This window comes from Uranotaenia lowii, chromosome 2 (genome assembly GCF_029784155.1).
Source record: "Uranotaenia lowii strain MFRU-FL chromosome 2, ASM2978415v1, whole genome shotgun sequence".
Lineage (NCBI taxonomy): Eukaryota > Metazoa > Arthropoda > Insecta > Diptera > Culicidae > Uranotaenia > Uranotaenia lowii.
The window spans coordinates 374,654,403-374,673,390 of record NC_073692.1 but is presented as its reverse complement, the minus strand read 5'-3'; the positions used below and the strand labels follow the sequence as shown (position 1 = coordinate 374,673,390).

The 18,988-nt window shown below is 44.2% G+C and overlaps 3 protein-coding genes across 3 annotated transcripts; 1 reads left to right on the top strand and 2 right to left on the bottom strand.

Moving 5' to 3' along the window:
- Nucleotides 1-6,653: 6,653 nt before the first annotated feature.
- On the top strand, nucleotides 6,654-7,697 carry LOC129745520 (phospholipase A1 member A-like). Its single transcript, XM_055738631.1, has one exon. The coding sequence runs from the start codon at nucleotides 6,669-6,671 to the stop codon at nucleotides 7,665-7,667; it is 999 nt and encodes a 332-aa protein (XP_055594606.1). The 5' UTR covers nucleotides 6,654-6,668; the 3' UTR covers nucleotides 7,668-7,697.
- A 2,922-nt stretch (nucleotides 7,698-10,619) lies between these two features.
- Nucleotides 10,620-11,903, bottom strand: LOC129745518 (pancreatic triacylglycerol lipase-like). The gene is made up of 2 exons (XM_055738628.1): nucleotides 11,806-11,903; nucleotides 10,620-11,740 (listed from the first exon to the last, which is right to left on the bottom strand). The coding sequence occupies exons 1-2, from the start codon at nucleotides 11,852-11,854 to the stop codon at nucleotides 10,767-10,769; spliced, it is 1,023 nt and encodes a 340-aa protein (XP_055594603.1). The 5' UTR covers nucleotides 11,855-11,903; the 3' UTR covers nucleotides 10,620-10,766.
- A 3,599-nt stretch (nucleotides 11,904-15,502) lies between these two features.
- On the bottom strand, nucleotides 15,503-16,756 carry LOC129748789 (inactive pancreatic lipase-related protein 1-like). Its single transcript, XM_055743539.1, has 2 exons — nucleotides 16,655-16,756; nucleotides 15,503-16,592 (listed from the first exon to the last, which is right to left on the bottom strand). Exons 1-2 carry the CDS (start codon nucleotides 16,698-16,700, stop codon nucleotides 15,628-15,630), a joined length of 1,011 nt encoding a protein of 336 aa, XP_055599514.1. The 5' UTR covers nucleotides 16,701-16,756; the 3' UTR covers nucleotides 15,503-15,627.
- Nucleotides 16,757-18,988: the final 2,232 nt, after the last annotated feature.

The following is an 18,988-nucleotide window of genomic DNA, read 5'->3' as shown; positions in this document are numbered from 1 at the left end:
ATAAGTAACATCCGATTCAGGATTATGAATGTTTGGTGCACCCTTAAAAGATCCTTCCTATTATCATGGTTAATCACAGCCAGAGCATCAATTTTTCAAACATCATAGTTGACGTGGTTGCTGATTTTCCTTCACCATCACGTTTTAGACCTCATTTGACTACCAGTCATGCTTCAAGGGACTGGAAAAGCTTGACTATCGTCATGGATTTCTGTTCACGTGACGCATGTTATTTTTCAAACGACGGTCATCAAGCAAGATGACGGCGTCGGTTGAAAGCATTTGTGTATGATTCGAAAAATTTCGAGTATATGGATAGCTTGTTGGACTAATTGCCAGTATCGAGGACAAATGAAATTCAGATTTAAATAATACTACTAAACATTTTGAAAGGCTAAATAAAAAGCACAAATAAAAGAAGGATCGTACAGCCGCAAGGTCGATTTGTCCTTTTTAGTTCCTACGGAGTTCTCCTCGGTTGAGATAGTTGATGTTTGGTTCGATTTTATCCCGGGCCTTGACTACCCTGAACTGATCTCCAAAAACGGAAACTTAGTTGAAAACGTTTCCATTCGATTGTATGTCTATCTGAACCGAAACCCGGTAACGGGTTTCAGTTTCATTAATGGCATGGCATGACTAATGATGAACGTGTCCTTTTCGATGACGTCTTAGATTTTTTTAATCTAAACAATATCCCGTCACAGTCAAAAAGACGACGACGGGCTGACGGCGACTATGATTTTCCGACGCTTCATTTGACTGAAGGTTGAGGCAAGTTTGTTTGCTTGGTTACTCATTTGAAGGCGTCTGTTATAAATGCGACTGCTTTAATTTTTTCACAGTCACAGTTTTATGACTGATGACGGTGAAGTTTTTACGCTCTGATCACAGCTATTTCGGAGCATTCGAAAAGTGCGGAGTGTAAGGAGTGTAAGGAAATAAACTAAAACCCAATTTGTTTTTAAATCTTTTGATCGTTGGTCTACGACATGCAAAGACATACATATACTTTTTTTTTTCTATGATTTTGTATCTCAAACACCTGGCATCCCTGGACCCCCTTTTTCGTAATCACTTCAGCCAGCTGCCAAAACTTTTTTCAATATGGCTGAACGTGCGATTTGGCATGTGAGACCACCATACTAGATTCATCATGGTCTGGATCTCTCACTTTGGGTTGGGATGAGACATACAAAGCCCAAAAGACCATCGGAAAACGAGCGACTTATTTGAATGGTAAATTTCACGAAAATTTTCTAAAGACCGTTCGGGAAATAACGTACTTCCGTCCGAGATCATTTGCCCTAATATGAGTAGTTTGCTTGCGCCGTTTTTTGATTTAAATTAGTAAATAGTAGAGGTAAAAGTGATGTGGGATCACATATTTCGGAGATTAAATTCTTTTACTTCAAGCCGGATCTTTTTTTTTAGTGCGTGAATGCGTGGAGTTGGTTTCCTGTTAAGCCCGCAGGCCCATGCGGCCCTCATAAGATGGGAACCGATAAACGAAAGAATAATCGTAGCCAGATTCAGAACACGGGTTAGAAACCTTACAATGGTCCAGTGTTATGCGCCAACTGACGTTGCCGATTTGCAGGAGAAAGAGCAGTTTTACAGTCAATTGAACAGCGTGGTTGAGATAATTTCGAAGGGTGACATTCAAATCCACTTAGGCGACTTCAACGCAAAGATTGGCTCCGATAATCAGGACTTTGAGCGCATCATGGGGCGCCATGGCCTAGGACAGATGAGCGAAAACGGAGAGCTGTTTGTAGAATTTTGTGCCAACAACAACGTGGTGATCGGTGGATCGCTCTTCCCCCATCGACCAGCACATAATGTCACTTGGGTATCCCGAGATGGCCGAACAGAAAATCAAATTGACCACATCTGCATCAGTCGAAAATGGAGAAGGAGCCTTCTTGATGTCCGCAACAAACGAAGCGCAGACATTGCATCTGACCATCACCTCGTCCTTGGCGAGATACGACTGAGAGTTGCGCGTGTCCAACGGCGCGAGGAGAAAGTCGGGTGTCGATACGACGTCCGCCGGTTGGAGAATCCAGAGGTGAAAAGGGCATACGTTGAACAGCTAGAATCCCGAGCCTCGGAATTGCCAACAGACGGAACAGTCGAAGAACAGTGGTGTGGAATCAAGAATGCCTTTATCACGACGAGCCATGGTACTCTCGGTAAAGTTCGTGGAAGAAGAAGTGAATGGATGTCTGATGAAACCTGGAGGATGATCGATGATCGGAGAAAAGCGAAAGTCGGAATTGAGCAGGCATGTACCGGGTCAGCCAAAGCAGCCGCCCGCTTACGATATGCGGAGCTGGAAAAGGCAGTTAAACGAGCTTGTAGACGAGACAAGAGAGCCTGGACAAACTGCCTAGCCGAAGAGGGAGAAAGAGCCGCCGCCATTGGAGATATCCGATTATTATATGATATTTCTCGCCGCCTCAGTGGTGCAAGGACTAATGCAAGAATGTCGCTGAAAAACCGAGCAGGTCAGCTGCTGACAGATCGAACAGATCAGCTCAAGCGTTGGACTGAGCATTTTGATCAACTTTTCCGAGTTACAAATAGCAATGGCCAACAGAACCCGCAGCTCGAGGCGCCCAAAGTAAGTCGCATTAATGGCGTCAACTCGGAAGCGCCCTCGCTGGCTGAAATAGAAGCGGCAATCAAGGACATGAAATCCAACAAAGCGCCTGGAATCGATTGCATTCCTGCTGAAATGCTCAAAGCCGACCCTGCCTTGTCAGCACAAATGTTGCACCGTCTTTTCACTGACATTTGGGATACTGCAACATTCCCGGCCGACTGGATGAAGGGTATCCTCGTAAAGGTCCCAAAGAAAGGAGACCTAACAGAGTGCGGTAACTGGCGTGGCATAACTTTGATCTGCACAACCCTCAAAGTACTCTGCAAAGTGATCCTGAACAGGATCCAGGAGAAAATCGACGCTACACTCCGACGGCAACAAGCTGGATCCCGATCCGGACGATCATGTGTGGACCACATCACAACGCTACGAACAATACTGGAATAAATCAAAGAATTCCAGGACTATCTTCTATTGGTGTTCGTTGATTTCGAAAAAGCATTTGACCGACTGAACCACGAAAACATCTGGGCTGCTCTTAGACGACGAGGGATCCCAGAGAAACTAGTCCATCTCATCGAAGCACAGTACGAGGCATTTTCGTGCAAGGTCTTGCACGACGGTGTCTTGTCCGAACAAATCCCGGTAACTGCTGGAGTGAGACAAGGATGTATTTTGTCACCGCTGCTTTTTCTCATCGTAATGGATGAGATCTTGACTGGATCGATTGACTGTAGACCAAACCGAGGATTGCCGTGGAATCCTTCAACCATGGAGCAACTGAACGACCTTGACCTGGCAAACGATATTGTTTTGCTCGCCCAAACACAACAAGACATGCAGAGCAAACTCGACGACCTCACCGAAAGCTCCAAGGCAGCAGGTCTCAAAATCAATGTCGGAAAGACCAAGTCGATGGAAATCAATACAGAAAATCGTTCCAGTTTCGTGGTAGCTGGACAACAGGTTGAGACAGTGGAGTGCTTCCAGTATCTTGGTAGCCAGATTACGCCTGAGGGTGGTACCAAGGAGGACATTGAAACCCGGATCAGAAAAGCCCGATTTGCGTTTGCGAGTCTCCGAAACATCTGGCGGTCACGCCAGATCTCTCTACAAACTAAGATCCGAATCTTCAACTCGAACGTCAAATCCTTATTGCTGTACGGGTGTGAAACTTGGTGCACATATGCGGTGACGACGCGAAAACTGCAAGTTTTTATGAATCGCTGCCTGCGGAACATCATCCGCGCTTGGTGGCCTGGCAAATGGATCTCAAACGTTGAACTTCATCGCCGGTGTCATCAAAAGGCGCTAGAAATCGAGATTCGAGAACGTAAGTGGAGATGGATTGGGCACACGCTGCGAAGAGATGAAAACGAGATTTGCAGAGAGGCGCTTGACTGGAATCCAGAAGGGCATCGAAGAAAAGGCAGGCCCAAAAGCTCGTGGCGGCGAAGTCTAGCCGCTGAAATCCGCACAGTTGACGAGAACCTTGGCTGGCAGCAAGTGAAGACGCTGGCTCCGGATCGCCAGCAGGGGAGATCTTTTATCTCAGCCCTATGCGCCGGTCAATCGGCGCTGGACCCTTAGGGTTAGGGTAGGTGAATGCTTGTAACTACATTGCGTCGTGCATAAAAGAAACCCGTGCTCGTGCTGTGCTAATTATTCATGCCGTGCCTAAATTTCGTCTACAGAAGCTTGCACGAGAATCCACCGCCCAGCCAGCAACGAACGCGATCCGGAATTGAAACTTCGGTTGATTGACCTTTACCCCGAAGCCAACCCGAGAGCCCTCTAGACGTTGTTCAAGGAATTTCCTCTTCATCCGAAAATCATCCAAAGTCGTGATCATCAACAGCCTTCCAAGCACCGACTTGTCGTGATAAGCGCCCTGATCATATATAGCTACGAGACGGTCAACGACTCAACAGCTGTTGAAAGAAGCCGGCTGTTGCTCCAGCAACAGCAAAAACAATGCATCGTTCAGTGAGTCCAAATGTATGATTCCCTTTTGTTCCGTTAGCAGCATTCATGTTCGTCCACGAAAAACGAACCTCATCAAATAACCAACATATTAATTCTCGTACCGCTTATCCGTTGGGCGCGTCCAAGATTTTATAATGTGGATGGCATACTAATTTCTGACATAATTTATGAACGCCCCTCATAAAATCTTCAAACATAACACTCGAATTCCTTATGTTACAACACCAAACAATTGTATTCATATTCTGACTTGATATATTATGGGCATTTATACTCCTATCCGAAAATTTTTAGTGGATGAAAACCCGATATCACATAATTACGCGTAATGTCGTCCATGTGTCCCGAGCCATGATCTCTGATTTGAATTTGCTCTTCCACTACCGTTCGCTTTCTAGTGCGATGTTTAATTTGGTCATATGATATTGACTTTAGGTATGAGTGATCGCTTACCGGATGTTTCTAGGGCATTCTAGGGTTGTTTGAGGATCATTTTGAGTGAGTCCGAGTTTCACTCGAGTTTTTCGTTCCTCTTTTGTAAGCATGCCTGAATCGATCCTCATAATCTTTCCGGACTATCTTCTCGACTCGCCTTGAAGAGAGTCTCAGCCGGGCAATTTAGACGTGGTGTGCAATCTTCGGTAACGAACTAGCGCATAAGTTGCATACTTGCAAGTGATCGATACAGTGCTAGCCCAAGAGCTGGAAACGAGATTGGCAGAAACGCTTGACAACACGAGATCTCGATTTATTTTTATTTACATAGTTTTCCGTCTCACGACATAACTAGACGAACATAATTCCTAAAATTCCCTCGGTCCATGACAACCGTACTCCAATTTCTCGGACACCCCACGTTCGCCAGATCACGCTCCACTTGGTCTAACCACTTCGCTCGTTGCGCCCCCGCTTGTCTTGTTACTACCGGATTCGTAGCGAACACCTGTTTTGCAGGACAGTCGTCCGGCATTCTCGCAACATGTCTCGCCCAGCGTATCCGGCCAGCGTTCACCACCTTCTGGATACTGGGTTCACCGTAGAGTCGCGCGAGCTCGTGGTTCATCCTTCGCCTCCACACTCCGTTCTCCTGTACGCCGCCAAAGATGGTTCTTAACACTCGTCGCTCGAATACTCCGAGTGTACGCAGGTCCTCCTCGAGCAATATCCATGTCTCGTGCCCGTAGAGAACAACCGGTCTAATGAGCGTCATATACAGGTTACACTTCGTGCCGGATCTCTCGGTTGGTGTCATTGTCTGCGGTCACCAGTGAGCCGAGATAGACAAAGTCTCTCGATGTTTTATGCATTTTTTAAAAGATTTGGATTCAAATAATTTTTTTGAATTTCCCCGATATCCTTTTGTCCCCCCTAACGTGTTATTAGGATATAAAAAATCGAAACGTTATTCGGATGAAGCATCTTACTAACAATCCTTCCTTCATTCCTCATTGACTACTAGGACGTGGCCGGCGCCGTTATTGATCACCTTGACCTCGATCAATCACCGAGTAGCAACCATTGGCGAGGTAGAACTTGTTTTGCTTAGCCACGGTAGCGACCATGGAATATGGTACATAAGTTGAGCAAAGTCTGATCAAATTTGTTATCTGAAGTTTTAAATGAATGATCATACCCAAGCACTTCAAGATCCATGATTAAAGGTGGATATGAGAAGTCAACTAAGCTAAGTTAACCTAAACTTTGATCGGATAAATTCACAGTTAATCATTTCAACCGTTTATCTTTCACACTATAAGGTTTAAAAGCTATTGAAAACAAAGCTTACAATTTTTTTTCTATCGAACATATGTTTGAGATGTTTCCATTTCTTCAGATGGATCACCATAAACGTCAACAAGCGTCCCAATTGAAGCAAAACAAATCGAAAGTTCAAAATTGTTTCGTGCTTCCGATGGCAACAAGAGCTTTTCTCCGGTGCAAAGGCACTAATATTGCAACTACTGTTCTTTATCGACCACCCTGGGATTTCCATTGATAACGATTAACAAGCCCAATTTATAAAAATCTTATTACCGACAACGAGCCGATTCCAGTAGGTTGGGCTGTTTCAACCATGTATATTGTATTTTTGCTTTTGGGATGCCTAGCGGCAGTTTCCGCTGTCCCCATACAGAAGACTTGGGAACTGGTCCCAACTATTGAAGGTCGCTTCACGCTGGTCCACGTGGATCCCTTCAATCTAGAACCGGAGGAACCAGAGTTCCTATTCGTACCGGAAACCGATGTGATTTTCCGCCTGTTCACTCGCAGCAACCCGACGGAACCACAGTTTCTGGAACTTGGTAATTCGGGATCAATTTCCGGGTCAAATTTCAATCCAGCCAACCCAACTCGTTTTACCATTCATGGATGGAACAGCAACGGCGAAGATGGTTTGAATACCCGAACGCGTGATGAGCTGCTGGCCATTGGGGATTACAACATGATTTCCGTAGACTGGAGTGCAGCCAACAGTGCCAACTATCTGACCTCCCGGAACCACGTTCAGGCTGCTGGACGAGGAGTTTCACTGCTGATTGCAGAACTCGTCAACCTAGGAGCTAGCGAAAATGATATGTACCTTATAGGGTTCAGTTTGGGAGCACATGTTGCGGCAAATGCTGGAAAGTTCACCGGAGGTCGAATCAATACAATCTTCGGGCTGGATCCTGCTGGACCATTCTTTGGCCCGGACCGAGAGGATTCTCTCCATGCTTCGGATGCCCAGTACGTTGAACAAATCGGAACCAATGGAGGAGTGTTGGGAATCAACCTTCCTTTGGGAGGGGCTAGTTTCTTCCCGAACGGAGGAAGGTCTCAACCAGGATGCGGAACCGATTTGGCCGGAAGTTGTGCCCACGGAAGGGCTCCAGCGTTCTATGTTGAATCCTTGAGGAGTTCGGTTCCATTCCGGTCGATTCGATGCCTGAATCACGATCAAATACTGCAAGGAAACTGTCAGGATCAGGGTAGCTCAGCTAATATGGGTGGGGAGCCATCTAACTTTGGACGGGGAGTGGAAGGAGTTTACTTTTTAACCACCAACGATCAGTCTCCTTTTGCGAGGGGATAGTATCGAGAAGATTGTCAATAAAGATACATTAAAAAGCAATTTATGTATGTTTGTTTGTTCTCTATAGGCTCAGTCGTCTTAGGACCTAGAGAGCTGAAATTCGGCATGGATACTCATTAGGACCAGGAATGATGAATAATGTTTTCAGATTTTCGGATGACTCCTTTTGAAGGGGGTCATCCATACATGACAAATATTTATTTTAGCGATATAGACGTTATTATACAACGGATTGTGATGAAAATTTGCACATCAGTGTTTTGAGGGACGAGAAATCGATTCTAGGTATCAAAGCTAGGAATAGGGGTCGGCCAAAGGGGTCGTACATATCAACTGTTTGATGTCTTTGCGATATTGGCTTTATTATACACTGGATTGCTTTCAGGTTTCAAATTTTAAGTAAGGGGTCGTCCATATTATCTTTTCACTGTTTTTGCGATATCGTCATGATTGTGCATAGGATTGTAATAAAAATTGGCACATGAGAGTTTTATAGTAAAGGTAACTGATTTCAGGTGTCAAGATTTGGATCATGGTTTAAAAAAGAGGTCGTCCATGTTAGTTGTTCACTGTTTTCGGGATATTGTCGTGATTATGCATCGAATTGAGATGAAAATCTGCAGATGGAAGTTATGAGCTATAAGCAATCGACTCCAGGTAGCAAGTTCCGGGTCACGGGTTGGCAGAAGGGGTCGCCCATATTACCTGTTGACTGTTGTCAAGTAATTGACGTTATTAAAGTCTGTTTCACATAGAATCTGGTCGCATCTTTTCATTTACTGCAGCGCCCCTAGTTGTCACATCGCGAATCTATTGCCAGTGTTTAGATCCGGATGGTTTGTTTACTTAGTGGTGAAAATTTCATCAAGATTGAAGCAGTCAGTCAAAAGTTATCGACGATGGAACGCGAAGGGCGAGAGAAAATTCTGCACACTCACGTAGAGAAACCGACGTGGTCAGGGGTAAAGATCGCGAAATTCCGGAAATATCCAAAATCAACTGTAAATTCGATGCTGCAACGCTACCGGGAGACCCTTACGGTGGATCGAGCAAAACAAACCAGGCGTGAAAGTGGAACATATGACCGGAAGCTGCGAGCAAAGGTAATTCGATCAGTTCACAATAATCCTGGAATCTCCTTGCATGATTTGGCGAAAAAGTTCAAGACGAACCACAGTACAGCTCGACGAATTTGTTTGCGAGAAGGCTTGCGGTCGTATCATGCAAGCAAACACCCCAACAGGACGCTGAAACAAAACCTGGTTGTCAAAACCAGGACAAGGAAGTTGTCAACACTTGTTGACCAAGTACAATGGATGCATTTTGATGGACGATGAAACTTTCGTCAAAATGGATTTTGGACAAATACCCGGTAACAAATTTTATCTTGCGAAGCGTAAAGAGAATGTTGCGGGTAGATTCAAGTTTGTTTTCGCAGATAAATTTGCTCGTAAGTTGATGATTTGGCAAGGGATCTGTAGTTGTGGGAAGAAGACTAAGATTTTCATCACTGGGGACACAATGAATGGAAATGTTTACAAGGAAGAATGTCTCCAGAAGAGGGTTTTGCCATTTATTCGGTGCCACAAAGGTCCGGTGAAGTTCTGGCCGGACCTGGCGAGCTGCCACTACAGCCGGGATGTCGTTAAGTGGTATAAAGAAAACAAGATCGATTTTGTTGAAAAAAGTATCAATCCACAAAACTGTCCGGATTTTCGTCCCATCGACAAATATTGGCCAATAGTTAAGAGCAAACTGAAGAAATGTGGCAGAACCATGAAAAAACCCGCTAAAATGGAAAAGTGGTGGAACAAGATGGTGAATGAGGTTACCAGTAGTAATGTGCAGAAAATGATGGGTGGTATCAAAAAAAAATGTTCTAAAATTCATCCGAAAAGCTGACGAATGATTTTTATGTTTTTTTGTTATTTAAAGTGCAATTAAAACCCTACAAAATGACATTTTTACTTTTGTTGTACGTTATTGCTTTGTTAAGAAATGATCTATGTTATCCAACCAGATTCTATGTGAAACAGACTTTATGCATCGGATTTGAATAGAAAATATTGCACAAGGGAGTTTTGACGGACGTAAAATTGGTTTCATTTATTAAATTTCAGGCCATTGGACGATTAAAGAAGTCGTCCACATTAAAAGTCCAGGGTTTTGTGCAATAATTTTGTGGGAGGCAGCGAGATATTCCGTGACTACTTTCCAAGCAACACTTCGCGAGGCTCAAGCAGTGATGTCAATTAAATTTACTGTTTATCAATGCGAAAAGACATACCCCTGTTAAACAGCTAATAACTTTTTGCCTAATAAGATACGAAGTTACGGTCTTCGACAAAGTTGTTCAGCGGAAAATTTACATTAGGAAATTTATAAATTGGCACAAAAACCATCAGCTGGCTCGGTTCCACAGGCGAAACAAAAATGATGTAGATTTTTCAGTACAAAATATTTAATTTTCCCATACAAACCTTAAAGTTCAAATTTACTCATGTAAACGTTACTTCAAAATTTAGCAAAAAATCATGGAGTAGTTTTTGACCAAGACAAAACTTTTTAGACCCCAGGGTTTGAGAAATTCCAAAATGACCCCAAATCGACTCAGTCTAATGCTGTAATGTTTAAAAAAGTGGTAAACTGCCACTTTTCATAAAATTGATTTTATATATAAAAATGGAGACGTTTTCTTTGTAACACCCTCACGTAGTATAAACGGTCGGTCGGAACGAAGTGAAATTTGGTATCCGAGTGTTTTTCGGGTCAAAGAAGGTTTGTATAATAGTTTCAAGAATTTCACTTTTTATGGAAGAGGGGTCCCCATAAAAAACCAATTTTAAATTTTCATAGAAATCGATTCGCGAGCACTATGAAGTTAAGGACTTGTAGATGATATAAAACATTTATTACGATTTATTTATTTAAAAGTAGATCGAATTTCACCGGGAAAGCTAGTTAATCATAAAAACGTAAAACCGATACAATGCCTATTTAGCAAATCTCTGTGCCAAAGATGAGCTGTAAGGTTACAAAATTAAATACATTAAAAAAATCGTTGCATACATAACATAAATTTTATTCTGCTGTTTTAACTTATCCACGGGCGAACGGAAAATCAGCTTTCGTCATCAGATGATAGACACCCTCGACTCCACGGCCATGATTCGACGGTTCCCCTCCCATCTTCGCATAAGGGCCGCTGATGGTGCATCGGCCGGACAAAATTTCGTTGTAATTCGCGCAACGCATCGAGTTGAATCCATTCTCAGTCGAAACGGATTCAGCAAACAAATCATTGACACGCATATGAGCACAGACTCCAGCAATGTCCAAACGACACCCGGGCTGCGATCGCCCGCCATTGGGATAGAAGTTTGCATGCGTCAGCGGTGCATCGAAGGCCAATGTGCCAGCATTAGTGTAGATAGCTTCCGTATACTGGGCATCGGTCTTCCAAAGGCAATCTGCCTGGCCAATGTGGAACAGAGGTCCAGCCGGGTCCAAGGCAATAATTGTTGGAAGTTGTCCACCCAGTTCCTTTCCAGCGTTGCCCGCCGCATGAGCACCTAAACTGAAGCCAATCACGTTGATCATATCCAAGGACTGACCAGTAGCTGCTCTGATCGTATTGATGACACGAGCCACTACCATACCGACTCCAGCGACACGATTACGAGCAGCGGCGTAGTTGATGGTCTGAGCACCTGCACCCCAATCTACATTGATAACGTTGAAGTCACCTACTCGCATGTAGTGATCCTTGATGACCCAATGTAAAGCTGCATCCTGTCCCTCAACCCAACCATGGATCAGGAATCGTGTGGGATGACTGGGATCAAAGTTTGAGTTCAACACTGAACCCTGATCATCCCATCGGATCAGTTGAGGGTGAACTGGATTACGACGAGTGTGCAGGCGGAACACAACTTCATTCAATGGGTCAAAAAGTGGCTCCACTTCGTTTTCTGCTACCACTACGTTTTCGGGAGCAATGTTGATGAGGTGCATATGACCCTCACCATCCGGCATCAGTGCCCATGATTTTGTCTCCACGGGTAGACAGTGACCTAGAAGAAGAAGGTTAGCAGTTTGCCCGAACCTTTTATTTAACATAAGAAATCCACATGCTTACCAACCGCCACTAGACCCACAAACAAAGAGATTGATAAAGCAATCTTCATTGTGCGTTATTCCTGAACTGATTTGTTGATGGTTGATGTTGAACGTTTTTATAAATTGGTTAATCTTATCGGGATTTTGGAGCCAAAATATAGACGTCAACAGATCCCTAATGGTTTTATTGTCTGGCGTTGAGTATTTAACCACCGACCGACCGTTCGAAAAAAAAATCTAGCAAATCAAGGTATGGAAAAATTTTACAAAACAGACTTCTCCAAACAGTATTTTCGAATTCAGACTTATAGTGATTATACGTTCTATTTACATCAATACTCGCTTTTGAAGTTATATATCACCTCAATAAGGGATTCAAATAGGAATAAAGCTAGAACAACAAAAAAGTGCTTATCTTCAGCGTCGCATTATTACCACAATCGAATATTTACTTGGAAAAAATCCTATTTATTTTGGGTGCCACGAGTGTTTAGAATATTATCTCTTTCATTGAAAATTGGATTTCGTGCAATGTTTTGCTGTCGCAGTTATCCGTACAAAGATTGACTGAAAAGCGGTTAGCGTGTAGAACTCCGACCGATTTTACACTGATTTTACAGGTCGCACAATAATGCCTTTGTTTTCAGCGCTAGCTCTTCAGTAGTCAAAACGGTGTGTAAGGAATTCGTCTAAGAATTATACGCAAAATTCAGTTCAAAACCCCAACCCTAATCGAACAAACCTTAGCGTGAACTTGTTCGACTAGATTGAGCCCACTATATCGATCCATTTTTTATCAAATACGACAGCCCATTGAAGACGTAGTTCCCGGAAAACTCCAGAGAGGTCAAACAAATTTAGCCTGCCATGTCATTCGTGTTTCCGGATGGAAAAACTCATTTCCCCTCTGAAGACGCCAAACGAAAGTTGAACCATTGATCATACTGACTTTACACTCGATTTCGATTTTTGGCTGATCGAAAAATTAAGAAGCAATGTCGATAACAGAGGCGCTTCGATCGATGTTGGAGCCCGGCTGGAAAATTAAACCAAACATTTGATATATATAGATCAGATCAGACTACTCGAACGGACTGAACAGGTTGGAGTCCATGCTACTGAGTCAAATTTTTATGCTCGAATTGCTGCCTCGCAATGTCGACGATAGGAGGCTTTTAGACAAAATTTGAGCGAAATTTTGTTCTAAGTGTCATGTCAGTGTGATCAGTGGTTGAACGTCGAAAGGCGGAGTGTAGGTAAATTGTGAGAGTGCCTGGCCAACATCGCTCATCAGAGCGAAAATTCGGGAAAAGGAGGTAGGTGGCAAGTCACCAATTGCCCTAACAATCGCTGATCCAATTTCTTTAGACGGCAGTTTATGTGCGTAGACGTGAAGGGTGCGCCACGGTACCAGCCAATCCCTACCTTGGAGTCCCGACGGAGAAAACGATCAACAAATTCTGGCTAGCAAAGGGGCAACGTTAGGATTCACAAATGCGGCCGAGCAACAACCAACAAAGTGTTTGGTAATCACCTGTGGTTCTCAACTCGAGGATGACCTCTCCTCTGCACGATTCAAGGCCCGATCTCTCCTCTAGCAACTCGAGATCTGACCTCTCCTCGTAGTGACTCCAGGTGACCACTAATACTCCTCCTCTAGTTGATTAAAGGCCTGATCTCTCCTCTTACGACTCGATACCCGACCTCTTATCGTAAAGACTCGGGGTTGACCACACAAACCTCTCCTCCTGAAGATTTAAGGCCTAACCTCTCCTCTGCCAGTCATGTGCCGATCGAGAGCAGCTTATCCTAGATTCGCGCCTGCCACAGCACACGCGCGGCACTTAACGCAACAACTAGGATAATTCCCGACGAAGACGTCATCCTACTACGACTCGAATGGCCGACTTAGGAAGCGGCACTACTCGGATACCCCCGGCGGTGGGATATCCTACACACGTTCGCGGCGCACCCATGACCTCCGCTACGCAGAAGATGATGCCTTATCTTTGAAGCTTCGATGTTTGGGTGTTTCCTGGGAAATATGGCGAAGCCACATGTCCAAACCGGTATTGGTACTTCATGAAGCATCCATGACCAGTCAGGAATTGCGTCATATGGAAGTCCACTTCACCGTATCTTCTTCCGATCCAGCTCCCGATGTGCGATATCAGACGATGAGTCCACCTTCCTCTCGGTGAGCTGTCCTACACAGCCAGTCGGACATCGAGTTGGTGAGATTTCGTACGTTGGGCGTGTCTTTATTGTCGTAGCAATAGACATCTTCCTCTAGCAAAACCGTGATGGGCATGACACCCGCCACTACACAGGCGGCTTCGGACGACGTGGTCCGGTATCCACCGATAACCCATCAGTTTATGAACGCTGCCAAGTCTAGTTACATTGTCTTCCCAGAGCCTGCCTTCAGTTCGCTGCTCCGTACCTCCGAACTCCGTTGCCAAGGAGTTCGACATCATCCGTGTGAGTGCGGCCGTGGCCATCACCGCTCTCTTACACACGTAGTCGACATGACTCGTAAAACTGAGTCTGTTGTCTATCATTACCCCTAAGTACTCATTTGGTTAGCGACGACGCAATCGCTGTCCAACTGACGCTGTTGAAGGCGTTCTTCACGTCCAGAGTGACCACCGCGCAAAAGCGGAGCCTTCTCCTCTTCGTTAGCCTGGCTTTTTTGCACACCGCCTGGAGCATCTTTTTCTGGCTAATCTCACTTCCCCGGATAACATCATTTGCGGGGGACCGAAACCGAAGCCGGACATGTCGTGACGAAAGTTTGGCACCTGATAAAAACTGTGACCTCGCGTGCAAACATTCGAAGAACAGCAAACTGGTCCGGGCAAAACTCATGGCAGCAGACGTGAGTTGGCCGGAAAATCCGCTTCCGCAGCAGCTTGACCATGAGCCGGTCAGACAGCAGCAGCTGCGTGACGAATTCAGGAATTCTACAGAACACCAGAGGACAATCTCTCGAACGAAAACACGGGTCGAAAATCACAGCTCTGTCTTGCCTCGAGAGGCGTTGGTTGAGCTGTTTGCCGTGAAGCGGAGATAATTCCCCATACGAGAGTCGGCTCCGCGATCAACAGTAAGTGCGTACTGTCAGATTTTGAAAACCCGGATAACCGTTCGCAAAGCATGATGAGGCCATAATTAGAAAACTACACAGAAAATTTCGGAGAGATGGGGATATTTTGACAACTCTCAATGACAAAATTTAAATAAGAAATTTTGATGTTTTTTAATTGGGGCACCGACAGCCACAAATTCTTTTGTTACAAATTTCAAATCAATAAATTGGCGAAATTTGCCAAGAAATACATGGTTTGGCAGGCAATATGCTCATGTGGAGAGAAAAACAGCATTTTTGTAACAACCAGCGCCATCAACCAGAAAGTTTTCGTCATCGGATACCTCTAAAAACGAATCTTGCACCGTATCATGGAATAACATACTCTAAACGTCATTTTGTTTAACCATTAGTCGGTCTTTCCGTACTTCAGTATGGTGTGAAGAGATGGAAAATTTTTCAAATGAGTCTACAATTTCTCTTAAGTCAATCGCAGAGAAATGGCTCGTACAAACAAAGTAGTCGGGTACACTAATTGAGTGGATAAACTAACAAAGCTAAAGCCTACTTCTCAAAAACGAAGCATCATTCAAAACTGGAGAAATGATAATTTAATCAAAAATCTCTCTTCAATGAGCACTTAAGTTAATGTTTTTTTTATTCTTTAAACAAAGCAGCTAACCTTTTAAAATCTTTACACTTAAGCAGTCTTTTTATTGTACGAGCACTATAAACCCATTACTAAAAACCGATTCAACCTTGAGCACGCGGTTCATTGGCATTGGTGGTCAACCGGAAGACGCCTTCAACTCCTAAGCCACGGTTCGAAGGTTCTCCACCCATCAGGGCATCGGGTCCACTTGGAGTACACGCTCCACCGTTGATTTCATCCAGCGAGGCACATCGAGTCGATCGGAATCCAATAGTGGTGGAGATGGATTCGGCGTATAGCTGATGAGCTCGAGAATGAGCACAGGAACCGGAAAGATCGATACCACAACCTGGCTGCGAACGTCCACCATTGGGGAAGAAATTGGAATGACCTAGGGGTAGATCAAAGCCTAAGGATCCGGCTGCAGTGTACATAACTTCGACGTATTGGGCGTCGTTCGGGGAAAGGATGTCGTTATCCGAGAGACTGAATGATACGCCAGCGGCATCCAATCCGATGATGGTATTGAGTGGACTTGCCACCATTCGACCAGCATTTCCGGCCGCATGAGCTCCTAAACTGTGACCGATCAAATTGATGCTGTTATAGGACACTCCGGTGGTTGCGACTAAGGTGTCTACCATGCGGGCAACGATCTCTCCAACCGAAGCGACGCGATTACGAGCGGTCAAATAGTTGATAGTTCCTGCACCGACTCCCCAGTCTACGGTGATCATGTTGAATTCGCCTCTTGCGAAGAAGTTCTGGCGGATGTTGGCGTTCAAGCCGGATGTATGATCACCATTCCAGCCGTGGATGATGAACCGTGTAGGGTCGTTGACGTTGAAGTTGGAGCTCAAGATCGAGCTGGGGTTGTTCCATTCCAAAACTTGACCATGGACGGGATTCGATCTGGTGAACAACAGGAAGCGGATGTCGTTTTCTGGTACAAACCTTGGTTCCAACTCAGCGTCCACGACCGTGTAGGGATCTGGATTAACGAGATGCAGATTGCCGTTGGAATCTTCAACGACTCTGACCTCATTTTCAACTGGAAGTGCGTGGGCTGTGAAAGAATAATATTTTGAAGATAGAACAGTAATAGTCTAAACAGGTCGGAGACCCTACCACAATATGCTGATGCCAACAGCGCTATCACTACAAATAGCTTCATTTTAAAGAGTATCTCTTGATTAGACGAATTAAACTGAGTTTTTGGATCAGTTGAAGCCGTTATTTATACATTTTCTTGTCTTATCACTAGCCTGACCTGATCATAGTTCACAAACAGAATATCGGCAGATTTCGTTCAACAGGGGGGATTACAATCAATCATCAAGTGGGGTGGGTATCACTTATCATCTTCAAACCACTCTCTAATCTATGTGTTGAATTTAGAAAGCTTGAATCGAATTCCTAAGTTTTCCGCAGTGTTTCGAGCCTCTTGACGTTTTCTCATTCATTACCTTGGGTACCTCCTCATTGTTTAGTAGAGCAAATCTGTTTTCAAACATGTTCTGTGGCCATGTGAGATTTCGTCATTGACCTTGTCCTCTTCAAACGTAACTATTATTAGTAAACAAATAAAGTACTCAAGTAGATGGAAAAACTATTTACAAACCATTTCAACAAAGAAAAATGGTCTGGCTGTTTTAACCTAATTTCTAAACGAGAGTACAATTAACAATCATTTGTGATATTTTGTAAACTGCCTTGGCTCTATGTGCACATGTTTGGTGATTCCCATCACTAGGCAGAAGAAAAACATCCTGTTGTTGTTAAGAGCAACGCAGCCGGCATGACGTAAAATACTGGAATTTCCGCCAACCAATTGGCAATCGAGATTTGAAACAACGCCTACCCGTTTGGTACTTATCTAGATGGTGCCCCCGGACCATCGGCTACCGAAATTGTAAAATCTATTGAAAACAAAACCGCTTTTCTGTCTCCGCCATCGGCCCATATCAGCCTAGCGGAGAAGATAAAACGGCCTGATGGAGGTTGATACGCACGTCATCGGTAAGCCGTTGTCAACAACTTAAGTAGCTGAAACGGCTTCACAATAAACGTGACACGTATCGAGTGAAATCGGGCGATTATCGTTAATCAATAATCTGTGCTAGGAGTGTGCTAGAACATTTGGTCGAATGATAGGGACGTGCGTAATCCGATTTTTGAAGTTTTTAACAACATTGAAAATTGAAAAAAAGCATCCTGGCCTTCTTGAGGTTAAGGCATGAAAAGATTCGTCAAAATTGTCAGGCCAAATGATGATAGACCGAAGGTCACTAGGAGGTCGGGTTTCACCCGAGTTCGCCCAAATCAACGGAAGCACCTGATTCTTCAAAATGTTCATATAGACTTCAGTACTAACTTTTACTTGAGCTTTTATGAAAACAAGAGGCATCTTCAATCCATTCGGAGCAACCGCTCCAAAAACCATAACTCTAGCGGGATGCCTGGTGGGTAGTAAACTAGAATATTATAAAGTCTGTTTCACATAGAATCTGGTCGGATAAAATAGATAATTTCTCCGCAAAGAAATAACGTACAACAAATGTAAAAATGTCATTTTGAAGGGTATTTATTGCACTTTAAGGGAAAAAAATACATAAAAATCATTCGTCAGCTTTTCGGATGAATTTTCGAACTTTTTTTGTGATACCACCCATCATTTTCTGCACAGTACTGCTGATAACCTCATTTGCCATCTTGTTCCACTACTTTTCCAACTTCCTTGCCCTGGTTTTGACAACCAGGTTTTGTTTCAGCGCCCTGTTGGGGTGTTTGCTTGCATGATACGACCGCAAGCCTTCTCGCAAACAAATTCGTCGAGCTGTACTGTGGTTCGTCTTGAACTTTTTCGCCAAATCACGCAAGGAGATTCCAGGATTATCGTGAACTGATCGAATTACCTTTGCTCGCAGGTTCCGGTCATATGTTCCACTTTTACGCCTGGTTTGTTTTGCTCGATCCACCGTAAGGGTCTCCCGGTAACGTTGCAGCACCGAATTTACAGTCGATTTCGGTTATTTCAGGAAATTCGCGGTCTTTACCCCTGACCAGGTCGGTTTCTCTACGTGAGAGTGCATAATTTTCTCTCGCCTTTCGCGTTCCATCGTCGATAACTTTTGACTGACTGCTTCAATCTTGATGAAATTTCACCACTAAGTAAACAAACCATCCGGATCTAAACACTGTCAATAGATTCGCGATGTGACAACTAGGGGCGCTGTAGTAAATGAAAAGATTCTATGTGAAACAGACTTTATTCTCTGAAGCCTCTTAAGCCTAAAGTCAATCGTCGGAGTGGAACCGTCCGTCGACCGGAAACTGCGTGGTAAGATTTTGAAGACGATTAAGAGGAATTCCAATCTGTCAGACCGTGGTTTGGCCAGAAATTCGATGCTGCCCATATTTAGTACCTGGAGGAGAGTTTGACTCCGGGAAGGAATCAAATCG